Raw genomic sequence first — 24971 nt, forward strand, 5'->3', positions numbered from 1 at the left:
CGTAATTGTTTCACTTTGTGTCTCTTTTAAGAAATCCTTCTGTTCCCAGAAGTAATGAAGAGATTCTATCATATTCTCTTTTAAATTCTTTCAGGTTTTGTTTTTCACACATAAGTCTTATTTCTATCAGGAACTTATATGGAGGTATGGTGTGAGGTAGGGATCTGTTCCTTTTTTCACCTTAAGGATATTCACTTGTCCCCACTGTCATAGCTTTAACTGTCCTTTCTCAGCTGCTCCACACCTTTATCATAAATCAAATGTCCTCTGGAGCTCCCATCATGGCTCAGCAGTTAGCAAACCCAACTAGCAATCCATTAGGACGCAGGTTTGATCCCTGGCCTCACTCAATGGGTTAAGGATCTAGCATTGCCATGCGTTGTGGTGTAGGTCACAGATACAGCTCAGATACAGCACAGCCCGGATCCAGTGTTGCTGTGGCATAGGCTGCAGCTACAGTTGTGATTAGACCCCTAGCCTGGGAACCTCCATATGCCTCAGGTGCAGCCCTAAAAAGACAATCAATCAATCAGATGTCCTCTATGTGTGAATCTGTTTCTAGGCTCTGCTCTTGTCCATAGGTCTACGTGTCTATCCTTACCTGGCTGTCTTAATTTTGATTTTTTTTTTTCCCGCTATTTAGGGCCACACTTGCAGCACATGGAAGTTCCCAGGCTAGGGGTTGAATCAGAGCTGCAGCGGCTGGCCTATACCACAGCCACATAGGATCCAAGCCATATCTGCAACCTACACCATAGCTCACAGCAATGCCAGAAACTTAATCCACTGAGTGAGGCCAGGGATCAAACCTACATCCTCATGGATACTATTTGAGTTGGATACCACTGAGCCACAATGGGAACTCCAGGTATCTTTTAATAAATCTTAATATCTGGCAAATCAAGACTCACTTTGTTCTTCTTAACAATTCTTGGCCTTTCATAGTTTCACTTAAATTTTAAATTCAGTTTTTCAAGTTCCTAAAACAAACAAACCAAAAAAACCCTGAAAATCTGTTGAGGTTCTGATTGCAGGTACACTGATTCTACATATATTAATAGAGAAAGAATGACATTTAGTTTTTTGTAGTTATTCAATGTCTCCCAATAAGCTTTTTTTTTTTTTTTTTTTGGCTACACATGAAGCATATAGAATTTCCCATGGGATGGAGCCTGTGCCATAGCAGCAACCCAAACCACTGCAGTGACAACATTAGATCCTTAACCAGCTGTGCCACAAGAGAACTCCCAATAAACTTTGTTTAATATTTGTTTTACTAAAGTATAGTTGATTTACAATATTGTGCCAACTTCTGCAGTACAGCAAAGTGACCCAGTCATACACATGCATATATTATTTTTAATACTGTTTTCCATCACAGTTCTATCCAATGAGATTGGTTATAGTTCCCTGTGCTATACAGTAAGACCTCGTTTATCTGTTCTAAATGTAATAGTTTACATCTACTAACCCCAAACTCCCAATCCATCCCACTCCCTTGGCAACCACAAGTCTGTTCTCCATGACTGTGAGTCTCTTTCTGTTTTGTAGATAGGTTCATTTGTGCCATATTTAAGATCCCACATATAAGTGATATCATATGGTGTTTGTCTCTCTCTGACTTATATCACTTAGTATGATAATCTCTATTTGCATCCATGTTGCTGCAAGTGGCATTATTTCATTCTTTTTTATGGCTGAGGGATATGTACTACATCTTCTTAATCCATTCACCTGTCAATGGCCATTTAGGTTGTTTCCACACCTTAGCTGTTGTGAATAGTGCTGCTATGAACATAGGGGTGCATGTATCCTTTTGAATTATAGTTTTGCCCAGATATATACCCAGAAGTGAGATTGCTGGATCATATGGTAGTTCAATTTTTGGTTTTCTGAGATACCTCCATACTGTTTTCCATAGTGGTTATACAAATTTACATTCCCACAAACAGTGCAAGAGGGTTCAGTGTAGGAGGGTTCCTTTTCTCCACACCCTTTCCAGGATTTGCTATTTGTAGACTCATTAACGATGGCCATTCTGGCCTGTGTGAGGTGGTAACCTCATTGTAGTTTTAACTGCAGTTCCCATAAACTTTTTTTTTGTCTTTTTTTCTTTTTCTAGGGCCCCACCTGCGGCATATGGAGGTTCCCAGGCCAGGGGTCCAATTGGAGCTGTAGCCACCAGCCTATGCCAGAACCACAGAAACGCCAGATCCGAGCCACATTTTCGACCTACTCCACAGCTCACGGCAACGCCGGATCCTTAACCCACTGAGCGAAGCCAGGGGTCAAACCTGCAACCTCATGGTTCCTAGTCGGATTTGTTAACCACTGAGCCACAATGGGAACTCCCCTTTCCCATAAACTTTTATACTTTTTTCTATAAGTATCATTTTTTCTCTAACTTCTTTTTCTTTTTTTTTCCTTTTTCAGCTACTCCCATGGCATATGGAGTTCCCAGGCCAGAGATCAAACCCAATCCACATCTGTGGTGTATGCCACAGCTGCAGCAGCACCAGATCCTTAGCCCACTGTACTGGGCTGAGGATCAAACCGGCAACACCAAAGACACAAGCCAGATCATTAACCCAATGTGCCACAGTGGAAACTCCTTCTAATTTTTTTTAAGGTTATCGAAGTAAAGTTGATTTACAATGTTGTGTTAATTTTTGCTATACAGCAAAGTGATTCAGCCATATATATACACATACACATATCCATTCCCATATAGGTTATCACAGAACATTGAGTAGGTTTCCCTGTGCTATACAGCAGGTGCCCATTGATCACCCATTCCATATACAAACGTCTGCATTTGCCAATCTCAAACCCCCAATCCACCCCTCCCCCACCTACCCTTCCCCTTTGGTAGCCATAAGTTTGTTTTCAAAGTCTGTGAGCCTGTTTCTGTTTTGTAAATAAGTTCATTTGTGTCATTTTTTAAATTCCACATGTGATAGCCTATGATATTTGTGTCTAACTTCTTAATTTTAATGTTTAACATTACTCTTCAACTCTTTTTTAATATGAATATAGAAAGCTGTCGGTTTTTTCTTGGTACCTCTTTAGCTGCATGCATAATCCTTATATTCTCTTTTTAATTGTGACTAATGGACTTTAAACCTATTCATTGAGTTTTTGGTGTTTTTATTTTTGCTTTAATTGTATGGCCACACCTGCAGCATTTGGAAGTTCCTGGCCCAGGGATTGAATCCAAGCCCCAGCTGCCACAACAGGCTGCAGCTGCAGCAATGCCAGATCCTTGAACCCACTGTACCAGGCCTAGGATCAAACCCATACCTCTGCAGGGACTCAAGCCACTACCGTCAGATTGTTAACCCCCTGTGTGAGAGGGGAAACGCCACGTTTTTATTTAAAATTCTTTTTCTGCAAGCTCTGTTCAGTTCACTTTCATGTCTGCATGGTCATTTTTATAGTCTCTTGCTCTTTACTCATAATATTAATCCTTTCCGTCGTTTTAGACTATGTGTCTGATCATTTTAAGAGCAGAAATCTTCCCGGATTTGCTTTTCTTGGCTTTTACTCAGTGACTCTTATGTCCAGTGTGTTTTATAACTTTTTTACAGATTTCTTAGAATTTTTTGGCATTCCTTTAGGCTCAATTAAAGGTATTCCCGCCAGAGAAGGTTTTCACTGACTTCTGCCTGGGCATAACCAGCTTAGAACCACAATGGATTTTTAATTTGCAGTTTTCAGGCCACCCGGGTCCTGTAAGCCTGACCGGGCACTGGAATCTGGTTGGGATTCTCTGAGATGATTTGTTCCAAGGTTTGAGGTACATGAGTTCCTGAAATCCAGGTTTGGGGTGGTTATATCTACTGTGGAAAAGCATGAGGGGCGAAAAAAGGAAGACGTCTAAAACGGAAAAGTTCTCTGAGATCCTTGAGAATGTGATCCTTTCATGAGGCTCAGATTCTCCACACCGGGCAGGCCCTGAACCTTGTCTTTTCTACAAAATAAGCCTAGTTAACCCAGCAGGAAGAAGTTTGCCTCAAGGCGAACTGTGACTTTACTATTTTCTAGTGTACTGTTTATCTCAGTGGGTTCCTCCATTCATTCAGTTTATGATCTTTAGTATTCCTCATGGTTATTGGTTAATGTGATTACAAAGGTTTTTTTTCTTAATCTGGCTTTTTAAGTTTATTTCTACAGGAGGGTTACCACGGTATCTAGAGTCCACCTTCTGCTTTAAAAAAAAAAAAAAAAAAAAGCTTGTGCTTTTCAAAGTAAGATAAATCGACATTTTCAGAATTTAAATTACAAGACATTTTTTTAAATTAGAGCTTCCGTTTCTTTGGTGTTGCATTTGAAAATCTCAAGGCTCTCCCTCTGCCACTCTCCTCTGTTCTTTTGTCTTCAGTTTCTGTGATTCATTCCTTTTTCACTGATGACTTCTCTAAGTGTTTCCCTGCTTTCCCCAGGGGCAGGAAAAACCCAAGACGAAACCTCAGCCAGCTCTCTTCCCAAACGTCAGTCTTAGCACCGTGCCATCTGTCAGGTGTTCTTCCCTCTTGACTATAAAACAGAAGCTTTGCTGAGGGCTCTGTGTTTGAGAGACTATTTTGATCATGTTCACCTGGTTTGGCTGGAAAGCAAAGCATTGCTTACAAAGGGCAGATATCCTTGCCCACAGCCAGACTCTGAAGTCCTTTAACTAGAGTATCGATTACTTTTTGATCACACAGGTAGTGTATTTTCTTTTCTGTCACAGTATCACTAGAGAGAGTAGCTTTTGTTTCCAAAAAAGAGGCTATCGCAGAACACAGTCATCTGCAAGGGCAATGGGTAACATGTCAGGAGAGAAAGTGTCAGGGACAGCGAGGTCCCACAGGGATAGAATGATGTACTAGGACTTTGTATAAAATTACAAGAATGGAAATGTAAGACTTGATAGCATCAGGCAGTCAGAAAACCAGTTCTGCTGAATTTTCTTTCCCTTTGCACAAAATCATAATAACCATGTAGGAACATGAAATGATCACGTTCACCCTTATTATTGCTTTTATTGGTAACAGGAGCATTTCTACAAAGTCTCTGCAGGACCTTAAAGGACCGGGTGACTCTATACAAAAGGGATATCGTGCATTGCCATGCCCTGAGATTGATTTTCTCTGCAGCGACTAGACTCAGATGTATATAAATAGCTTATTGATTGATGCTTGCCTGTGAAATGATTCTCATGGGAATAGAAAGAGTCAAAATAATGAAACTGCTCAGAATTACTAGTTGATGCAGTAGGATTACCAATAAAAGGAACTTCTGATTCCTCTGGTCATAATGTCTTTACATTCGAATTAAATAAGCAGAGTCTGATAATCTTGTTGCTCGCTGTTTTAAAAAAAAATGAGATAATGAGATAGAGGGCATGATGATGAAATTATGATAAAATATGTATGTATCTGTTAAATAGTCATAAATCACCCTTGGCCAGCATTGACAGTGTGTGACTGAATGGCATTAAAGAGCATTTCCTGTTCCCTTTGACAGGTGCACAGGTTGGACATGATGTTAGCGTTATCTTGCCACCTTTTGTTTTTCAGTGAAACAAAAAATATGGATGTGTTCACATAAGACTTTGCAAATTACGTATCATGAAGTTCTTTCTCATCAATCGGCATGATTTCATTCCTCCGTGAATATATTTTTTGGTGTCCCCTACACTACAGACATGTTTATTTCTGTCCCCCAGGGAGAACTGAGGTAAAAGATTTAGTATCTCAGATGACAGGTAGGATTTATTCTTCATGTGCAAGCTTAGAACAAACCATATAGGCAGTCTCTTTGAATAAAAAGTTTTTTGGTTTATTTGGGTTTTTTTAATGTCCACACTCACAGCATGTGGAAGTTCCCAGGCCAGGGACTGAATCCAAGCTGCAGCTTCGACCTGCACCACAGCTGCAGCAACACTGGATCCTTAAGTCACTGTGTTAGGACGGAGATGGAACCCACACCTCGGCAGAGACCCAGGCCACTGCAGTCGGATTTTTAACCCACTGGACTGCAGTGGGAATTCCTGAATAAAAGGTTTTATTTCCTCCTCTGTGGAGGAAGACTTGTGGATCTTTAATAAAGGCTGCTCTTTATATTGTTTTAATAAAGGAAATATGCTTTTAGGAAAGACTACCAGCACGTTAACAAATGATCTAAAGGTTATCATCAGTTGTTAAAGGACTTAAACTTCCATTTTAAAATTATTTTTAGTTCTCTTGTGGTGCAGCAGGTTAAAGATCCAGAATTGTCTGTGCAGCAACTTGGGTTGCTGCTGTGCTGTGACACAGGTTCGATCCCTGGCCTGGGAGCTTCAAATGCTGTGGGCATAGGCCAAAAGAAAAAAAAAATTATTTTTATACCCACTTTTCTGAGAAGTACATTACATATAGATTATAGTGTTGTGGTTCTGCCGTATGAAGTATTATTCATTATTCACCTTAAACACTATCCACTAACAAAAAGATGGGGCATTTTTTTGTCTTCATTTTAAAAATGTAGTTGAAATTCACCCAAGCCCTTTATATAAGGTAAACCCTAAGCTTTTTCAATATGTTTGTTGATGTTTATGCCTTTTGACTTATATGTGCCAGAGGATGTTTGAATTTATAAAGTGAGAAGGAGTCTTAGCTGGCTATCCAATGATTTTTTTTTTATGCAGTCATTCCATATAAGTATAACAGATACTGAAGATATTGTAGTAAACTTTAGGAAGCTATAAACTCTCTTAAATGGAAAGGTTTGTTACCAAGGGAAATAGAAGATAAGTTTCTGGAAAATATTTGACAGGCAGGTTTTAATCTGTGTGTATATATTCTAGGGTCCTTGGAGAGTAATACATGCTCAGTTTTTAGCAAATGAAGTATTGCTCATTGCAGATAGATTTCTTTAAGCATATACCAGTTGTACTGACCCTTTTTAGTTCTATTTATGATTTTTTTAATTTTGTTGAAGTATAGTTGATTTACAATGTTGTGTTAACCTCTTCTGTACAAAAAAAGTGATTCAGTTTTATATATATATATACTACTATACACTGTTATATATTCAGTTATATATATACATATATATATATATATATATATATATATATATATATATATATATATACATACACACTCTTTTTCATATTCTTTTCCATTATGGTTTATCACAGGATTTTAAGTATAGTTCCCTGTGCTATACTGTAGGACCTAGTTGTTTATCCCATCCTGTATATAAGAGTTAGCCCCTGCTAATATCAAACTCCCCACCCTTCCTTCCCCACACCCCCTCCCTTTTAGCAACCACAAGTCTGTTCTCTATGTCTGAGTTTGTTTCATAGACATGTTGATTTGTGTCATATTTTAGATTCCACATGTAAGTGATATAGTATTGGTCTTTCTCTTTCTGACATACTTTGCTTAGTATGATAATCTCTAGGTCTATCTATGTTGCTGCAAATGGCACTGTTTCATTTTTAATGGCTGAGTAATATTCCATTGTATGCATGTGCCACATCTTCTTTATCCATTCACCTGTCAGAATAAAGGTGAATTTAGGTGTTTCCGTGTCTTGGCTATGGTAAATAGTGCTGCAGTGAACATTGAGGTGCATGTATCTTTTCAAATTATAGTTTTGCCTGGATATATGACCAGGAGTAGGATTGCTGGACCATAAGGCAACTCTTTAATTCTTTAAGGAACCTCTATTCTATTTTCCATAGTGCTGCACCAGTTTATATTCCCACCACCAGTGTAGGAAGGTTCTCTTTTCTCCATACCCTCTACAGTATTTATTATTTGTAGACTTTTTAATGGTAGCCATTCTGGCTGGGGTGAGGTGATACCTCATTATAATTTTGATTTGCATTTCTCTAATAATTTAATGATGAGCATTTTTTCATGTGCCTATTGACCATCTGTCTGTCTTCTTTAGAGAAATGTCTATTTAGGTCTTCTGCCCATTTTTGGATTGGGTTATTTGTTTTGTTGGTGGTGTTATTGAGCTGTATGAACTGTTTGTGTATCTTGGGGATTAAGTTCTTGTCAAGTGCATCATTTGCGAATATTTGCTCCTAGTCCATAGGTTCTCTTTTTGTTTTGTTTATGGTTTCCTTTGCTGTGAGAAAGCTTTTAAGTTTGATTAGGTCCCATTTATTTTTGCTTTTATTTCTATTGACTTGGGAGACTGACCTAAGAAAACGTTGATACAGTTTTTGTCAGAGAATGTTTTTCCTGTGTTCTCTTCTAGGAGGTTTGTTTGTTTGGGGGTTGTTTCTTTGTTTGTTTATGGCCACACCCATGGCAAATGTAAATTCCCAGGCCAGGGACTGAATCTGAGCTGAAGCTGTAGCAATGCCGGATCCTTTAACCCACTGCACTGGGCCAGGGATCAAACCCAAGTATCTGCAGTGACCCAAGCCACTGTAGTCAGGTTCTTAACCTGCTGTGCACAGGGGGAACTCCTAGGAGTTTTATGGTGTCTTGTAACAAGTCTTTAAGCCATTCTGAGTTTATTTTTGTGTATGATGTGAGGGTGTGTTCTAACTTCATTGATTTACATGCAGCTGTCCGTCTTTCCCAACACCACTTGCTGAAGAGACTTTTTTCTCCATTGTATGTTCTTGCCTCCTGTATCATAGGTTAATTGTCCATAGGTTGTGGTTTTATTTGTGGTCTCTCTATTCTGTTCCATTGATCCATATGTCTGTTTTTGTGCCGCTACCATGCTGTAGATTTGCAGTATGGTCTGGGAGGGCTATGCTCCTGTTTTGTTCTTTTTCCTCCAGATTGCTTTGGCAATTCTAGGCCTTTTATGGTTCCGCATAAGTTGTAGGATTATTTGTTCTAGTCCTGTGAAAAATGTCATGCATAATTTGATAGGGATCGCATTAAATATGCAGATTGCTTTGGGCAGTATGACCATATTAACAACATTAATTCTTCCAGTCCAAGAGCATGAAGTATCTTTCCGTTTCTTTGAATCATCTTCAATTTCCTTTATTAATGTTTTATTGTTCTCAGCATGTGAGTCTTTCACCTCCTTGGTGAGGTTTATTCCTAAGTTGTTTGTTTGTTTGTTTAATGTGATTTTAAAAGGGTTTTTTTTTTTTTTTACAATCCCTTTCTGAGATTTCATTGTTAATGTAAAGAAATGCAACCAATTTCTATATGTTAATCTTGTACTCTGCTACCTTGCTGAATTCATTTATCCATTCTAATAGTTTTTATGTAGAGTCTTTAGGGTTATCTATATACACAGTATCTTGTCATCTGCTAGTTCCACTTTTTACTGATTAGAAGCTTACCTATTGTTGCTAGCAGGGATGAGGATGGGGTGATGGTGGAAGTGGGGAGAAAAGATCATAAAGCCCCCAATTCAGGGCTTTTTACAATAAGTTGTATCACAAAAAGCAACTCTTATTAACTGGTTTGTCCTCTCATTTGCCTTCAGTATTTGTGGTCAGAATTAGAATAGAGCTGAAATTCCAATCCTAGGCCCAGAGTCTGATAGCATTTTTCAACTTTTTGAGATCATTGTAGATTCACAAGCAGTTGTAAGAAATACTCCAGAGAGATGCCCATATCCCTTTCTCCCAGTTTCCCCCAGTGGTAACATCTTACATAACTGTAGTATAATATCACAACTAGGGAATTGATAATCCAGTCCATCTACCGTATTTACATGTCACCAGTTTACAGGCACACATTTGTGTGTGTGTGTTCACCTAGTTCTTTACGTATGTAGATTTATGTGACCACAACCACAGTCAAGATCAAGAACAGTCCCATTGCAAGGATCCTCTGTGCTACCCTTTTACAGCCATAGCCATTTCCTTCCGTCACCTCCCTTCTCCAACCTCTGGCAACCACGAGTCCATTCTCCACCTCAATAACTATGTCATGTCAAGTCTGCCATAGAAATGGAATCATGCCAATATGTAACCTTTTGAGATTGGGTTTTTTCACGCAGCATAATTCCCTTGAGTATCTTTTAATCTCTAGAAGATAGAATTTTTTAATTTGGTTATTTCAATAGGTTTGCTTGTTTCACTGGTCATAGTCAGAATTTGTTTCTGATACTAGAAAAAATAAAGTTGTCTTTACTGCTGGTGGTGATTCAAGATTTGATAGTAGAGGCCCCCCCCCCAAAAAAAAATAAGGAAATTGAATGTAGTCAAATAGTATTTAATGTGATTTTTGTAAACTTGATTTTTCCTAAATAAGCAGATAAAGCATAAACATCTTCGTGTTCAGGGATGCTGAGCCTTCCATGTTATAAATGGTATTAACATGTTTCCAGGGGACTCCATCAATGTCAAAATGATGTTGGTGCTAGGGTGGAGCACACTACAACCCAAGGAGAGATTTTATATATCATATTGCAAAGTTTCAAATATTTTTTCTTAGACTGTCATTGTATCTCTAGTATGAGACTGTGGAAATTAAGATCTGATGTTCAGTTTTTCTTTGCCCAAAAAACTGATGACAGCCAGAGAATGTTTTTGTGTATCTCTTCGAACAGCCTCGTTTTCTCATTGTCTTGTTGATTTATTGATCACCTTGTTCAGTCTGGATATGAAAATGGCCTTGTTTATTTCCAAAGACTCAGTTAGGGGATCACACCTTCCAGACAGCCCTGCCCCTCACCATTTTCTGACGTGTTCTTTGTAGAATGTGAGCCCATAGAAGCAATAGCCAAGTTTGACTATGTTGGCCGGTCTGCCAGAGAACTGTCCTTCAAGAAGGGCGCCTCCCTGCTGCTGTATCACCGCGCATCCGAGGACTGGTGGGAAGGCAGGCACAACGGGATCGATGGGCTTGTGCCCCACCAGTACATAGTGGTGCAGGATATGTGAGTAGTCCCGGCTTCTACCGCCAGAGTGCTCCCAGGAGAAGGCTCCGGCCCTCGTTGTCACATTAACCTTGGTCTCATGAGAAAAGAGCAGAAGGGGTTACAGAGCAAAGCTTTCTGAACTGGGCACAGTACACCTGGCTAATGGGTCTTTGCTACCAGTACTTCAGGTTTTCATTTCCCTAACTCTCCCAGCAGGTTTGGAGCAAAGACTAGCGAGAGGTGCCTTCTGAAGCTCTCAGGTTCTTAGAAACATATCCTGTACAGAGAATGGCTGTAAAAGCTCGGGTGGGAGTTCCCATCGTGGCGCAGCAGAAACGAATCCACCTGGGAACCATGAGGTTGCTGGTTCGATCCCTGGCCTTGCTCAGTGGGTTAAGGATCCAGTGTTGCCATGAGCTGTGGTGCAGGGTGCAGACGCAGCTCCAATTAGCCCCCTAGCTTGGGAACCTCCATGTGCTGCGGGTGTGGCCCTAAAAAGACAAAAAAGAAAAAAAAAAAAAAGAGAGAGGGAGAGTTTGGGCAGTGCTGCTAATTCCAAAAACAGCAGTGGCTCTTCTCTTGGTGTTTGTCCACTGTTTCAACTCCCAGTTCCCAGGAGGGAAGATACTGACTTCAAATCTAAAAAGAATCATCTCCATGCTGCTTTTTTCATCTTGCTGATGAGAAAGCTCTACTTGCAAAAATGTTTTTTATCTTTCCATCTGGTCATAACATGACCTGAAAAAAACAAGTTACAAAATAGCATGTACAGTGTAATCCTAACTTTGTAAATGCAGTATTTCACAGTGCAACACCAATTTATGAGCAGCTTTTCAAGGAAGAAAAATAAGCCCTAAAATGTATATAATGATTAGATGATTCAGCCTAATTTTCATTTTTTTATTTTATTTTATTTTATTGTCTTTTTACCATTTCTTGGGCCGCTCCCTCGGCATATGGAGGTTCCCAGGCTAGGGGCCCAATTGGAGCTGTAGCCACCAGCCTATGCCAGAGCCACAGCAACTCAGGATCCGAGCCACGTCTGCAACCTACACCACAGCTCACAGTAACACCAGATCCTTAACCCACTGAGCAAGGCTAGGGATAGAACTCGCAGCTTCATGTTCCTAGTCGGATTCGTTGACCACTGAGCCACGACGGGAACTCCAATTCAGCCTAATTTTTAAAACCTTAAAATGTCTCTCCAAATCCAAGAAATCTTATGTGTGTATGTATGCAGACATACAGCCACATATATCTAAAGTACCTAAACATGTAAATATCAGTAGTATAAATACTACACATCCTTGTAGATATGTATTCCAGGCGGAGAAGAAAAGCATAAAAGGAAATTTTCTAAGATTCTAACAGTAGCTGTCTCTGGATTTTTTTTTGTCTTTTTAGGGCCACACCCACCCACGGCATATGGAGGTTCCCAGGCTAGGGGTCTAATTGGAGCTGCAGCTGCCGGCCTATACCAGAGCCACAGCAACGTCAGATCTGAGCCGCATCTGTGGCCTACATCACAGCTCATAGCAACGCCAGATCCTTAACCCACTGAGTGAGGCCAGGGATCGAACCCGCAACCTCGTGGTTCCTAGTCTGATTCATTTCCGCTGCCTCTGGGAACGCCTCTGGATTTTATGTTAAATTACAGGCCAGTGTTACCCAAATTTTCCAGTTTGCCTGCAATGAAATTATATTATTTGTATAGTGAAAAGAAAAAGAAAAAGTTGGAGTTCCCATCATGGCTTAGTGGTTAACAAATCCGACTAGGAACCATGAGGTTGCAGGTTCAATCCCTGGCCTTGCTCAGTGGGTTAAGGATCCGATGTTGCCATGAGCTGTGGTGTAGGCTGCAGATGTGGCTCGGATCCTGCGTTGCTGTGGCTCTGGCTACAGCTCGGATTCGACCCCTAGCCTGGGAACCTCCATATGCCGTGGAAGCGGCCCAAGCAATGGCAAAAAGACAAAAAAAAAAAAAAAAGAAAGAAAGAAAAAGTTATATTAGGGAGAGAAAGACTTCCATACATTTACATATGCCATCACTTCTTTCTTTTGTCCCCATTCCCCTAGCAAGAGACCCTCACTCTTGATTCCCATTGTTCCAGGGACGATACATTTTCAGACACTCTGAGCCAAAAAGCTGACAGCGAGGCCAGCAGTGGGCCAGTTACTGAAGACAAGTCTTCATCCAAGGACATGAACTCCCCAACAGATCGTCATCCTGATGGCTATTTGGCCAGGTAGGTGGAGTCCGGTCACCAGGCTCCCAACCCACCACTTCTCCCGGGGCTCTGAGGAGCCCTGGCATCCTCAACTTTGCCGTGTTGCCCCATGTGCTAAGCTCTCCTATTCTCTGACTCCATCTCTCTCTGTCTTTGTCTAGACAAAGAAAAAGAGGAGAGCCGCCCCCTCCAGTAAGGCGTCCTGGCAGGACCAGTGATGGCCATTGCCCCCTCCACCCCCCGCATGGTCTTTCCAACTCCTCCATTGACCTGGGGTCCCCAAGCCTGGGAAGTCACCCCCGGGGCCTGCTGCAGAGCCGTGGCCTCAACAATGACAGTCCGGAGAGGAGGCGTCGTCCAGGCCATGGCAGCCTGACCAACATCAGCCGTCACGACTCCCTCAAGAAGATCGACAGCCCTCCTATTAGAAGGTCCACATCATCAGGGCAATACACAGGCTTCAATGACCACAAGCCACTGGACCCAGAGACAATTGCTCAGGTAGGCTGCTTTGAATGGAATATGGAATATGGCCATACCGGCTACAATGTAATGGAATCCACTAAAGAAAACAGGCAAGAAATTAGCCCATTCTTTTTCTTTCTTTCTTTTGTGTGTGTGTGTGTGTGTGTGTGTGTGCTTTTTAGGGCCACACCTGCGGCATATGACAGTTCCCAGGCCAGGGGTCGAATCGAAGCTGCAGCTGCTGATCTACACCACAGCCACAGCAACTTGGGATCTGAGCCGCATCTGTGACACAGCTCATGGCAACGCCGGGTCCTTAACCCACTGATCGAGGCCAGGGATCGAACCCACATCCTCCTGGATACTAGTTGGATTCATTTCCGCTGAGCCACGACGGGAACTCCTACCCCATTCTTTAATTTGAGGCCATTTGCTACTGGAAGTGATTTAAACAGAGATATGGCGGAAACACAGGACCCAGGACAGTCAAACCCATCATGGCTGAATGGCCAGGAACATTCTGAGAAAGAGAAAGAATGAGGAAGGACTAGCCCTCCCAGATCCTAAAATGCAGGTGAAAGCTAGTAAAACAGGCAAATCGATGGAATAGAACGGGGAGCCCTAAAACAAAGCATTTTCACTATATGAGAAAGGTGACACTTTCAACTTAGGAAATGATGGATTAGTCAATACATGAAGTGAGAAATAATGGTTGGCTGTTTGAAGAACAGCAAGTCTGGCTCCTGGGTCTCTCTTAAATGTGTTTGTTCACTACCCAGCAGTGACAGGGCCTACAGAGAAGGGTTTTCTAGTTTTTTCTTTTTCCTTTTTTTGGGGGGCCACACCCACGGCATGCAGAAATTCCTGGGCCAGGGATCAAACCTGAGCCACCACAGTGACAATGCCATGTTCTTTACCCCTGGGCCACCAGGGAACTCCTATAGTTTCTTCTAATGCTTAGAATTGACCAAGTAAAAGTAAAACAATATTAATGGATTTTTCCATCCTTCCACCATTTATTCCCTTTGGTTCTTTTTACAGCATAGACCATCAGAAAATAAATGTATGACAGGAAAAAAAAATCACCATGCTGTACACACTTACACAATATTGTATATGAACAACACTTAAATAAAAAAAGAAAATATGTGTATGGCTAGTGAAAAAGGAGGTGAATAGATTCAGGGTTTGCCATTTGAGTCATCTAAAGTGTCTTTCAGCTATCACTGAGGCTTAAAAACTAAATAGATCAAAGATAAAAAAAGTGAGAAATTAATGAAATAAACGTAGGGAAGTATTAAAGATGGATTATTTTTAATAAAAAGCACTCAAGGAAACCTGCATTGATATGACAAATTTCCAAGCTGTTTCCATTGTCCTAACTAAAAAGAATTTGAGATAGTAAATTAGATTATGTGAAGAGTTTAATGTGATTTTTTAAAATTAAACCAATTTTAAATGCACAATAGTTTTTCTGCAAAAATCAAAAAAGACTTTTGACTGGAGTTCCCATCGTGGCTCAGCAGAAACAAATCTGACTAGCATCCATGAGGACACAGGTTCGATCCCTGGCCTTGCTCACTGGGTTAAGGATCCAGCCTTGCTGTGAGCTGTGGTGCAGGTTGCAAACACAGCTCAGATCCCGAGTTGCTATGGCTGTGGCATAGGCTGGCAGCTGTAGCTCCAATTTGACCCCTAGCCTGGGAATCTCCGTATGCCATGGGTGCAGCCCTAAAAAAAAAAAAAAAAAAAATGTGACCTATGTGGCTTTTTTCTATTTGAAGTGTTAAGCAACGTCCTTGGGAGCCTGTTAGAACCAGTGATATTTGATTGCAACTCTATTTAATGATTTGAGAAATCTGTAACATCACTACTTATAATAAGCAGGTAAAATGGTATTTAGGTTAGAGAGAGGAAATTAGGAGTTTCGTGGCGGAAAGGCAAAAGGCCCTTCTGCTTCTAGAATACGGAGATCCTTGCATTGTAAATCATAAAAACAAAAACTCGACGGATAAACCAGGCTTTGTACATTCTCTCTGGGGCAAACACTTATCATAAAAAAACAAATCCATATGTTGAGCCTCAAATGGAAATCACATATGAAAATAATCACTTGCAAAGTGATGTCATCCTCACCAAATGCCTTCCAGCTGTGTCCTTTATTTATCTTTCCATCTCCCGTTGTCAGATTTTCCCAAGAGGACAAGTCAGCTTGCCATCATGGCGTTCATACCAAAAAACATGCAAATTCTTTTATTAAACACATCATTGGAATCCTTGATAGAGCTTTTTTAAAACATACATATCCATAAGTGATCCGTGGATCTTGGCTTATCCATTTAGCAAATCTTTCTACTGTGTACTTACCGTATTGCCAGCTCCCATGCTGGGCATTCTGGATGCAAAGTTCAGTCAGTCCACCGATGCCTGAAGGTGCTTATAATTCCGTGGAGGAGGTGGACGTGGAATCAGTTACTGAGGTCCAGGTAAAATAACTGAGTCACTGTGCTGCACACCTTGCCACAGGGTGAGGCTCCAGGTGAGTGGAAGAAACCTGGGAATGTAGGGAAGAGGCACGGCAATCAGACCAGGGGAGTGGTTCTCCCCCCAACACGTCCCATCTCACACAATACTCTGCCGTGTGTGTGTGTGTGTGTGTGTGTGTGTGTAAAACACATGATGTAAAATGGACCGCCTCTTTACCGTTTATAAGCGTACAGGTCAGTAAAGTATATTCACACGGTTGTGAAACAGATCTCCAGAATTTTTCATTCTGCAAAACTGAAGCACTCTCCCCATTTGAAGAACAACTCCCTCTTCCCTGACTCCCTCCAGGCCCCGGCCACCACCATTCTACGTTTTGCTTCTATGAATGCGACTGCCCATCAGGGAATCATGCAGTATTTGTCTTTTTGTGACTGGCTTATTTCATTTAGCCTAATGCCTTCGAGATTCATCCATGTCGTAGCATGTGGCAGGATTTCCTTCCTTTTTAAGGCCCAAGAATAATCCATTGTGTGTTATATAGCACATGTCACTTATCCATTCATCTGTCAGTGGTGCACACCGGACTTTTTTTGAAACAAGTATTTTGTCATTCCCCCTTTCTTATCTGAAATACATTGACAGATGATGTACCAAATTTTTAAAATCATGCAAAGCCCGAAATACAATATAAAGGAAGGAAATATTAAAAGAAATGTATTTCAGTTCATGCTTAACTATACTACCATCTTTTACCATAAAAGGAAAGAGAATTTTATATAAGATGTCAGCATGTAAAGTCAAAACCACCAGAAGGCTGCCGAGTGCCTTCGAACGGCAGATGCTTGCTCTCTGGTTCCACGAGCCATTGGAGGCACTGCAGCTCTACCTCCTGCCTTTAGAGTCAGAGAAATTGCATGAGATGGCATTATGCTTACACACGCTACAGACCGGTGTTAAACCATTTGGTGCTTTTGCTGGCCTGCGTGCTTTGAAATGACATATATGGGTTTCTATACACATTAGTGTTAATGATCAATCTAGCCTATCTCTCTGGTTAATTTTTTTCCTCTTTTATTGAGTTATCCTTGGACATACGGCACTGGATAAGTTTAAGGGGTACAGCATCATGATTTAACTCAGACACATCACGAAATTATTACCACAGTGGGCTTAGGGAACATCCATCATCTCACTTAGGTACAAAATTAAAGGAATAGGGAAAAAATGTTTTCCCTTGTCATGAGAACTCTTAGGATTTCCTCTCACACCTTTCATATGTAACATACAGCAGTGTTACTGGTATTTATCACATTGTACCCCTAGTACTTATCCATCTTAGGACTGGGAGTCCGTACCTTTCAACTGCCTTCATCTAATTGCCCCTCCCCTCAACCCCTGCCTCCGGGAACCACAAATCTGATCTCTTTTTCTCCGAGTTTGCTTTTGAAGTGTAATTGACCTGCAACACTGTTCATTCCTGTTACCCAGGATAGTGATTTGACATTTCTATACATTTCAAAACCATCACCACCGTTAAGTCCAGTTACCATCGGTCCTTTATGGTTATTCCTCCACAGGACATTGAAGAGACGATGAACACTGCTTTGAATGAACTCCGAGAACTGGAGAGACAGAGTACAGCCAAGCATGCCCCTGATGTGGTGCTGGATACCTTAGAACAAGTGAAAAACTCTCCCACCCCAGCCACGTCCACGGAATCTCTCAGCCCTTTGCACAATGTCACCCTCAGGAGCGCGGAGCCTCAGATTCGACGTAGCACTAGCTCCTCCAGTGACACAATGAGTACTTTCAAGCCTATGGTGGCGCCCAGAATGGGCGTGCAGCTGAAGCCCCCAGCCCTTCGGCCAAAACCTGCTGTTCTTCCAAAAACAAACCCTGCCATGGGACCTGCCCCACCTCCCCAGGGTCCAGCAGACAAGTCTTGCACAATGTAAAAACCAACCAAGTGAGGTGATTTGAAAAAAAAAAAAAATGGATTAGTGACAAAAGTCAGTGATCCATAACCTTCCTTAGTCGTGTGCTTATAACTGGAGATCTTTTGGCTTTTCTATGTTATCGAATGTAATGTCTGAGACTAGCTAAATTAACACGGGCATTTGTATTTTGTAATTTTTTTTTTAATAACTGGACATATCTTATGTCATTTTAAAGACAAGAGAAACACTTAGACTTACTTGAAAATCCAATGCTGCACCATTTGTAATGAAGGCAACACCGCTCTGCCCTGCACACCGCACAGTGCTTCTGGCTTAGTGTAGCAGGACGTCGGAGTCAGAGACATGGGGTGCTAAAGGCACGAGAAATATCTCACAGTCAGTGCCAATAACCAGTGTTGGCCTGTGGCACTTGGGGTGATGCTGAAAGGTGACAGTGGCATAGTTTGGTTCCTGACAAGGAGCACCTCTGATTCCATGCAGTGGGATGGGGGTCGGCTCTTGCTATAGCCTTGCTGTCGTCGCGGTGGGGTATTCCCAGCGGATCTTAGGCCCACTGTCTGAATAACCAGGATGATTGGCCTGTTTCATAACAGTCCTTTCCCTGGAGCCAGGTTAAAGTCTCAGCAGGTGGGGGTAGAACCCCTGCAGTGACTGTTGGAACTGAAGCTGGGAAATAAGAGGGGGACAGTCATTCAGAGGTGTTGCTGGGGATTCTCCAGGAGCCTGATCAGGCCCCAGAGGATATACCCAGTCCATCCCCCGCATTCGCAAAGGACTAAGACGGTCTAATTTTAAAGCCTTTCTGGTTACACTACTCCATCAACTCCTCCAGAGATCGGTTGTTGCCTAGACGATTCTGGCTCCTCTAAACCCCCATATCTTTCTCTGCGGCAATGGAGAAAGCACACCGCACACGCGCACGAGGCCTTGCTTTGCTCAGCCTTCCCTCCCCCTGACTAGATGACCTGGGTTCCTTTCAATGTGCTCCAGAGCCCTGGTGATCCTAAACTGAATCCCTAGCGCCCCTCTTCATTGGTCTCTTGGAGCCAACCTAGAACTGGTCATGGTTCTGGAGAAAGAGCCGTACCAGCCACAGTGGGAGGATTACTTCATGGTTCCAGGTTGATTTCCTCCCAGTTCTGCACCCTGGATCCATGAGATTTTGTTTTTTCCATGTGCTCTCTATCGAAGTCACATAGTCAGCCGAACCCCATTGGAAGACCGTCTTGGTCCGGCATCTTAATGCATAGCCTGCTTTTCTTTAGCCCATATTTATGCTCTATTTTCCCCTCTATCTTAAAAAGGTTGCTTTGAATTCTGTTGTTTTTACTAAGGTACAGATCACCCCTGTCCTACAAGCAGCCCTTTATCATCTGTAAAGCTAGGAGTATTTTATCTACTCTGTCCTTGAACTTGACTGATGAAGAGAATTTTTTTTTTCTTTTTTTCAGAAACATGGATGGCCAGAACTAACCCCTCTGGACCACTCTGATTTCCTTCTAGGTTTGGGTTCAAACTGGCAGCCAGCTGCATGGCCACCTGAGAGTTACAATATGGACTCTGACTTAGCAGCCCATTGGTGAATGTGCCAGTGTGGGAAAAAAAAATGGGGACCTGTAGTAAAATCAAGGTCATGACTTTGATCTCTACCTCAGTTTGCCAGTCTGATCATTCTGATGCAGAGAGAGATTACATGAAATGTTAGCTTTCAAAGTCATACTGCTGGTCGCTTGCCTGAGCCTAATTTCACAAATGGGTTAAATAGTGAAAAAAAATTTTTTCAAGTATTGTAAACCTCAACCATCCTTTTTGCCTGCCCAGCTCAGCATCTTGTGCGACCAACCCCCCACCCAACCCCGCCCCAAGCCCATTTCTCTTGAGCTTTAGTGATCCTTTAGCACCTTTGGACACCATGGAAACCCAGCCACACCTGAGCTCTGAAGAGCACGAACCCTTTTCAACAATCTCCCCAAATTCCTAGAAAATTTAATAATCCCCCTGTTCTTTCTAGATTCCACTTTGGTCTCTAACAGTCTGTTGTTAGATAGGAAACAGAGACAGACAAAAAGGTGGAAGCAATGGGGGTGTGGGGAAGAAACTTTACATCTTTTAGAAATCAAAATAAATAGGATTCTTAAAAACCACTTCTGTTTTTAATGGAACAGTAAGATGTTAAGAGGGGGCATTGCAAGGGCAGAGGTGTTTTGAATTTATTAATTTGGGAGGGTTCTTTTACAAGCTTTAACTTTAGCTTTTCAGATCTTACTCCTGCCAGCTCATGTCTTCAGACTTCGCCCTGGTGTCTCCTCTCTTTGGTGTTTACACCTGTGATGGAAGGAGGACTGCCTTTCCACCCACCTAACCCGGACTCTGCTGCCTCAGTTGGCAGTGGACATGCCGCTCTAGACCTCAGAGCTTCCGAGGCTGTGCCTTCTTTCAGGAAACAGCTCCTAATACCCTCCCATCACTCTCTGTATTTGCCTGTCTCTGTCCTTTCTCTCTATAACTCTATTGTCACCCTGAGGCTTTTTTTTTTTTAATTCCTAGGGAAGCTTGTGATCTTAGAGTGAGTGAGGACTCAATAAGGACTCAGCTATCCTTACCTTGTTTAGTAAAAGTCTTCAGATTCCAAGGATAAGACAAGGTGGCCGCTTCACAAAGGATGCAAAATAACACCCAGTAAGTTCCTTCAAAGTGTCAGCAGCTTAGAGGATTCACCTGTATGTGGCCCTCTTCACAGCCATGGGTGTGACTTGATGGGAGGACACAAGGAATGGGGAGAGAAGAAGGAAAGTAAGTCCCTGAGATGTTATGCCCGGCTTTCAAGGACCTTACTGGTCCTTAGGTGCAGTTTGGGAAGCGGGTCATTTTGATGATGAGTAAATGCTGGTTCTACAAAAATTACCTGACTCCACTTACCCAAGAATGCGTATTCACAGTTGATATAACTGAATGTTCATGTTCCATGCATGGAACTCACTGAAACAGATTAACCAAATTGGCCTTTCGGTTTGGTTGGGGATGTTTGGAATGGATTGTTAGAATGGAGTGAATGGCTCTTAGTACCTGTTTTCTGATGAGTGTTCTGTAAATGATTTCAGTCTGTTGAATGGCCCTTTGTAGAGCTCTATGTTCAAGGTCGGCCTAAATGCCATTGTTCAACAGTTTTGCACGTTTTCACACAATGTAATCTGACTTTGGTGCCCCGCGAGCAAACCATAGAATAAGGTACAGCAGGGTCCCACTTAATCTGTGAGGGGGATGAACAGTGATGAGTGGATATAGAGCACCAAGGGTCAGATTGTATGAGTTTTCTGTCTTTGTACATTTGTCCTTCCCCAAAATGGGATAATTTAATCAATAGTAGTCTCATTAGCATTTGGGAATGAAGCATAGCCTCTGCGGTCTACAAGCTGAAGAAACTTTGGATCTCTTGGGTTTAGAAGACTTCAGGTTTGGGATGACAAGTAGTCCTGACCACAGTAGTGAGAAGCCATGAATGTGGAAGATGTGCCTGGGACTGAGGCTTGCTCTGAGTTTTCCACCCCAGAGGCCCTGAGCCCAGGGCAGCTTAGAAGGAAAGGTTCTTCCCACATCTGAATAGAGCTCTCTACTCCAGAACAGCCCCTGAGCTAAAACCAACCTCCAGCTGGGCTGGGGTGTCAGGCATGGAGCAGGGTAATTCTGGCATAGCTTTGTTCAAATCAGTAAAACAAACAGAAAATTTGAGCTTTCACTTACCCACCCTAGTATCCTTTCTTTAAAAAAAAAAATAGTCTACGTGGTATAATCGAAATGGGTACTTGTATCTTTAAATTTCGTAGGTAATTTTGTATGTTTAAATAATTGTACTGGGTTCCATAATGCTTATCTTAGAAACTGATTAGTAAAAGAAAATATATAAACTGTGCATTTGTGAATGCCCCCCTTTAGAACATTCATCCAAGTTCAGTGTGTAGTGTGATGGTTATTATAGATGTTTAAAAGTATAGTAAGTGGCTGTGTAACAGGAGAGACTGCTATTTACCTATGGACTTAAGGGTAACTCCTGCCCACGTAAACAAATCAGTATTGTCCTTTCCTGTCGGTTTGATCAGTTGCAGTACTGGTGGCTTCCTGCTTGTGACTGTTACCTAATCGTGTCAATGTACATCTGTAGTATGTACATGTGAAAGTGCCTTTCTATTTTAGAGGAGTTTTAGCCTTGCTCTCTACTGTTGCCCCGCCCACCTCCACTCCCTGCCCCCATTTCTCCACCCACTTGAGTGTTTTGGAATTTCCTCTGCTCTCTCCCAGCTTCTTCACCATCCCCATCTTTCTGTGCCTCAGTGCTCAGTATTGTCCCGTCTTGCATCCTTGTCTGCCATCAGGCACGTCATTTTCCTCTTGTGTCCTTTTCCTCTTAGCCATGACTGTGCCTTTCCCTCCCCAAAGTAACTCCAGGTCTCCCACACCTCACCACCCCTCCCCTGCCCACGTGCTGCTGACGGCCATCCATCCTTCGCCTCTACTCTGTAATGCCTCTTACCAAGACATTCCCTTGTCTGTGAGGTGAAAGTGAACGGGGATGCTTTTCTAGTTCTGGAAGGAAAAAAAAAAATGTTTTGTTAATCTGTTGTGACAATGCACTTTTATGTATAGTACTGTACATTTTGGCATGTACCATTCCAGGCTTCAGTATACAGTCAGGTCTGTTCTTCACGGTGTATCTTTATAATAAAGAAGATAGTTCCGGCCGCTATTGTCTGCTTCCAATTTGGGCTGATTCTCTGCAGTGTGTTCATTCCTTTCCTTTCTCTGATTACTATTTACCACATACCACCACCCCACCCCAGGCATTGCGTGAAACTCCCTCCTTAAAAAAAATTTTATCTCATTTTTGTTTGTGAATTTGAAAATGAGGCCTCATGCCCAGGGCCTTGTCCATGAAGCCAGAGTTTACCAGGAGGTTTGCTTCGGAGACCCCTGTATAATAAGAGAAAAGAGGTTGGGAGAATCTTATCTTAAGAGGCTGAGAGAGTACAGTCCTCCTAAACACTCCAGATTGAAGTCTTTCCTTTGAGGAGGAGTCGGTGGTATAATTAACCTTGTCAAGTTGATTTTTGGTTTCATTTGAATTGAAATGCAATCCTCAGGTATAGACTATATTTAGAATTCCATCAGTATGGATATTTATTCTTTGAATATATTTTTTTAAAAAGTTAACTCTTGATCCTACTCCAGAAGACAAAGAGGAGGCCATGTCAAGACAGTAGGAGGGGTGATCATGCTTGTATAAGAAACCCCATACCCTCCGGGTGGGTGGGCCACAGACTAGAAAGTAACTATATCACAGGGGCTCACCCATGGGAGTGAGAGTTCCAAGCTCTACATCAGGTTCCCATGTCTGGGATCTGGCAGTGGGAGGAAGAGCCCCCAGAGCATTTGGCATTGAAGGGCAGTGGGGCTTGTGTGCAGGAGCTCCATGGGACTGGGGAAAATGGAGACTCCATTCTTCAAAAGCTTTCATGTGCACTGGGTCCCAGGGCACAGCAGAGACTCTATAGGAATCTGGGTCAGACAGAGGAGATTCTTGGAGAATCTCCTGGGAAAACAGGAGGTGACTCATTGCAGGGGGAGAACACTGGAGGCAAAGTTCTGGGGACTAATCCTCAGCATGAATTCCTCTAGAGGGGGCCATTTTGGAAAAATCTGGCCCCACCTCTCAGGGCTGAGAAGCCCCAGACCAAATAATAACCCAGGTGGGAACACAACCCCACCTGTCAGCAAATAGGCTACCTAAAGACACCCCAGGCACCCAGGCTGCCTCTACTCTCACCCAGAGACAAAGCCCCACTTATCAGAGATCAGCTCCACCTACCAGTGGGCAGGCAACAGTCCCTCCCATCAGGAAGCTTGCAGCAAGCCCCCATACTAACTTCACCCAAAAGGGGGGCAGACATCAGAAGCAAGAGAGGCTACAACACTATTGTCTGCAAAAAGGATACCATGCCAAAAATCTATTAGGAATGAAAAGGCAGAGAATTGTGACTCAGAGAAGGGAAAAAGAAAACCCAGAAAAACAGCTAAGTGATCTGGAGATTACCAACCTCCATGAAAAAGACTTTAGACTGATGATAGTAAAGATGATTTAAGATCTTGGAAATAAACTGGAGGCAAAAATTGATAAATTACAAGACACACTGAGCAAAGAAATAGAAGATTTAAGGATTAAGCAAGCAGAGATGCAAAATACAATAACAAAAAATTCACTAGAAGAAGTCAGCAGAATACAGAAGGCAAAAGAATAAATAAGCGATGTAGAAGATAGACAGGTGGAAATCACTGATGTGGAACAGAAAAGAGCGAAAGGTTGAAAAGAAATAAAGATAGTCTAAGAGAATTCTGGGACAATGTTAAATGCACCAACATCCATATTTAAGGGGTGCCAGAAGAAGAGAGAGAGAAAGGGCCAGAGAAAATATTTGAAGACATAATAGCCCAAAACTTCCCAAACTTGGGAAAGGAATAACTCACTCAAATCCAGAAAGCACGAGTACCATATAAAATAAACCCAAGGAGGAACACCCTGAGACACATATTAATCAAACTGACCAAAATTAAAGAAAAAGAGAAAATATTGAAAGAAGCTAGGGAAAAGAAACAACATACCAGGGAACCCCAAAAAGGTTATTGGCAGATTTTTCAGCAGAAATGCTGCAGGCCAAAAGGCAGTGGAACAATATACTTAAAGTGATGAAAGGAAAAAAACTCCAACCAAGATTACCCAGCAAGGATCTCATTCAGATTTAAGGAGAAATCAAAAGCTTTGCAGACAAGCAAAGCCAAGATAATTCAGCACCACTAAACCAGCTTTACAATAAATACTAAAGGAACTTCTCTAGGTGGAAAAGGCCACAACTAGAAACAAAAACAAATGACAAGGCTCACTGGTAAAGGCATACATACAGTAAAGGTAGGAAATCATCCATACACAAATATGCTACTAAAACCAGAAGTCGTGAGG

At 42.0% G+C, this 24971-nt stretch overlaps 1 protein-coding gene across 1 annotated transcript in view; it reads left to right on the forward strand.

Annotated features, from left to right (window-relative positions):
• SRGAP1 (SLIT-ROBO Rho GTPase activating protein 1) overlaps window positions 1-22706 on the forward strand; it is a 305344-nt gene extending 282638 nt beyond the window's left edge. The window contains exons 19-22 of the mRNA XM_047787114.1: window positions 10665-10845; window positions 12939-13073; window positions 13217-13556; window positions 17585-22706. Of these exons, the coding sequence (XP_047643070.1) occupies window positions 10665-10845; window positions 12939-13073; window positions 13217-13556; window positions 17585-17962 (1034 nt within the window). The 3' untranslated portion in view covers window positions 17963-22706. The remainder of the gene's footprint in view (window positions 1-10664; window positions 10846-12938; window positions 13074-13216; window positions 13557-17584) is intronic.
• The last annotated feature ends 2265 nt before the right edge of the window (window positions 22707-24971 follow it).

The sequence above is a fragment of the Phacochoerus africanus genome, chromosome 7 (assembly GCF_016906955.1).
Source record: "Phacochoerus africanus isolate WHEZ1 chromosome 7, ROS_Pafr_v1, whole genome shotgun sequence".
NCBI classification, from domain to species: Eukaryota; Metazoa; Chordata; class Mammalia; order Artiodactyla; family Suidae; genus Phacochoerus; species Phacochoerus africanus.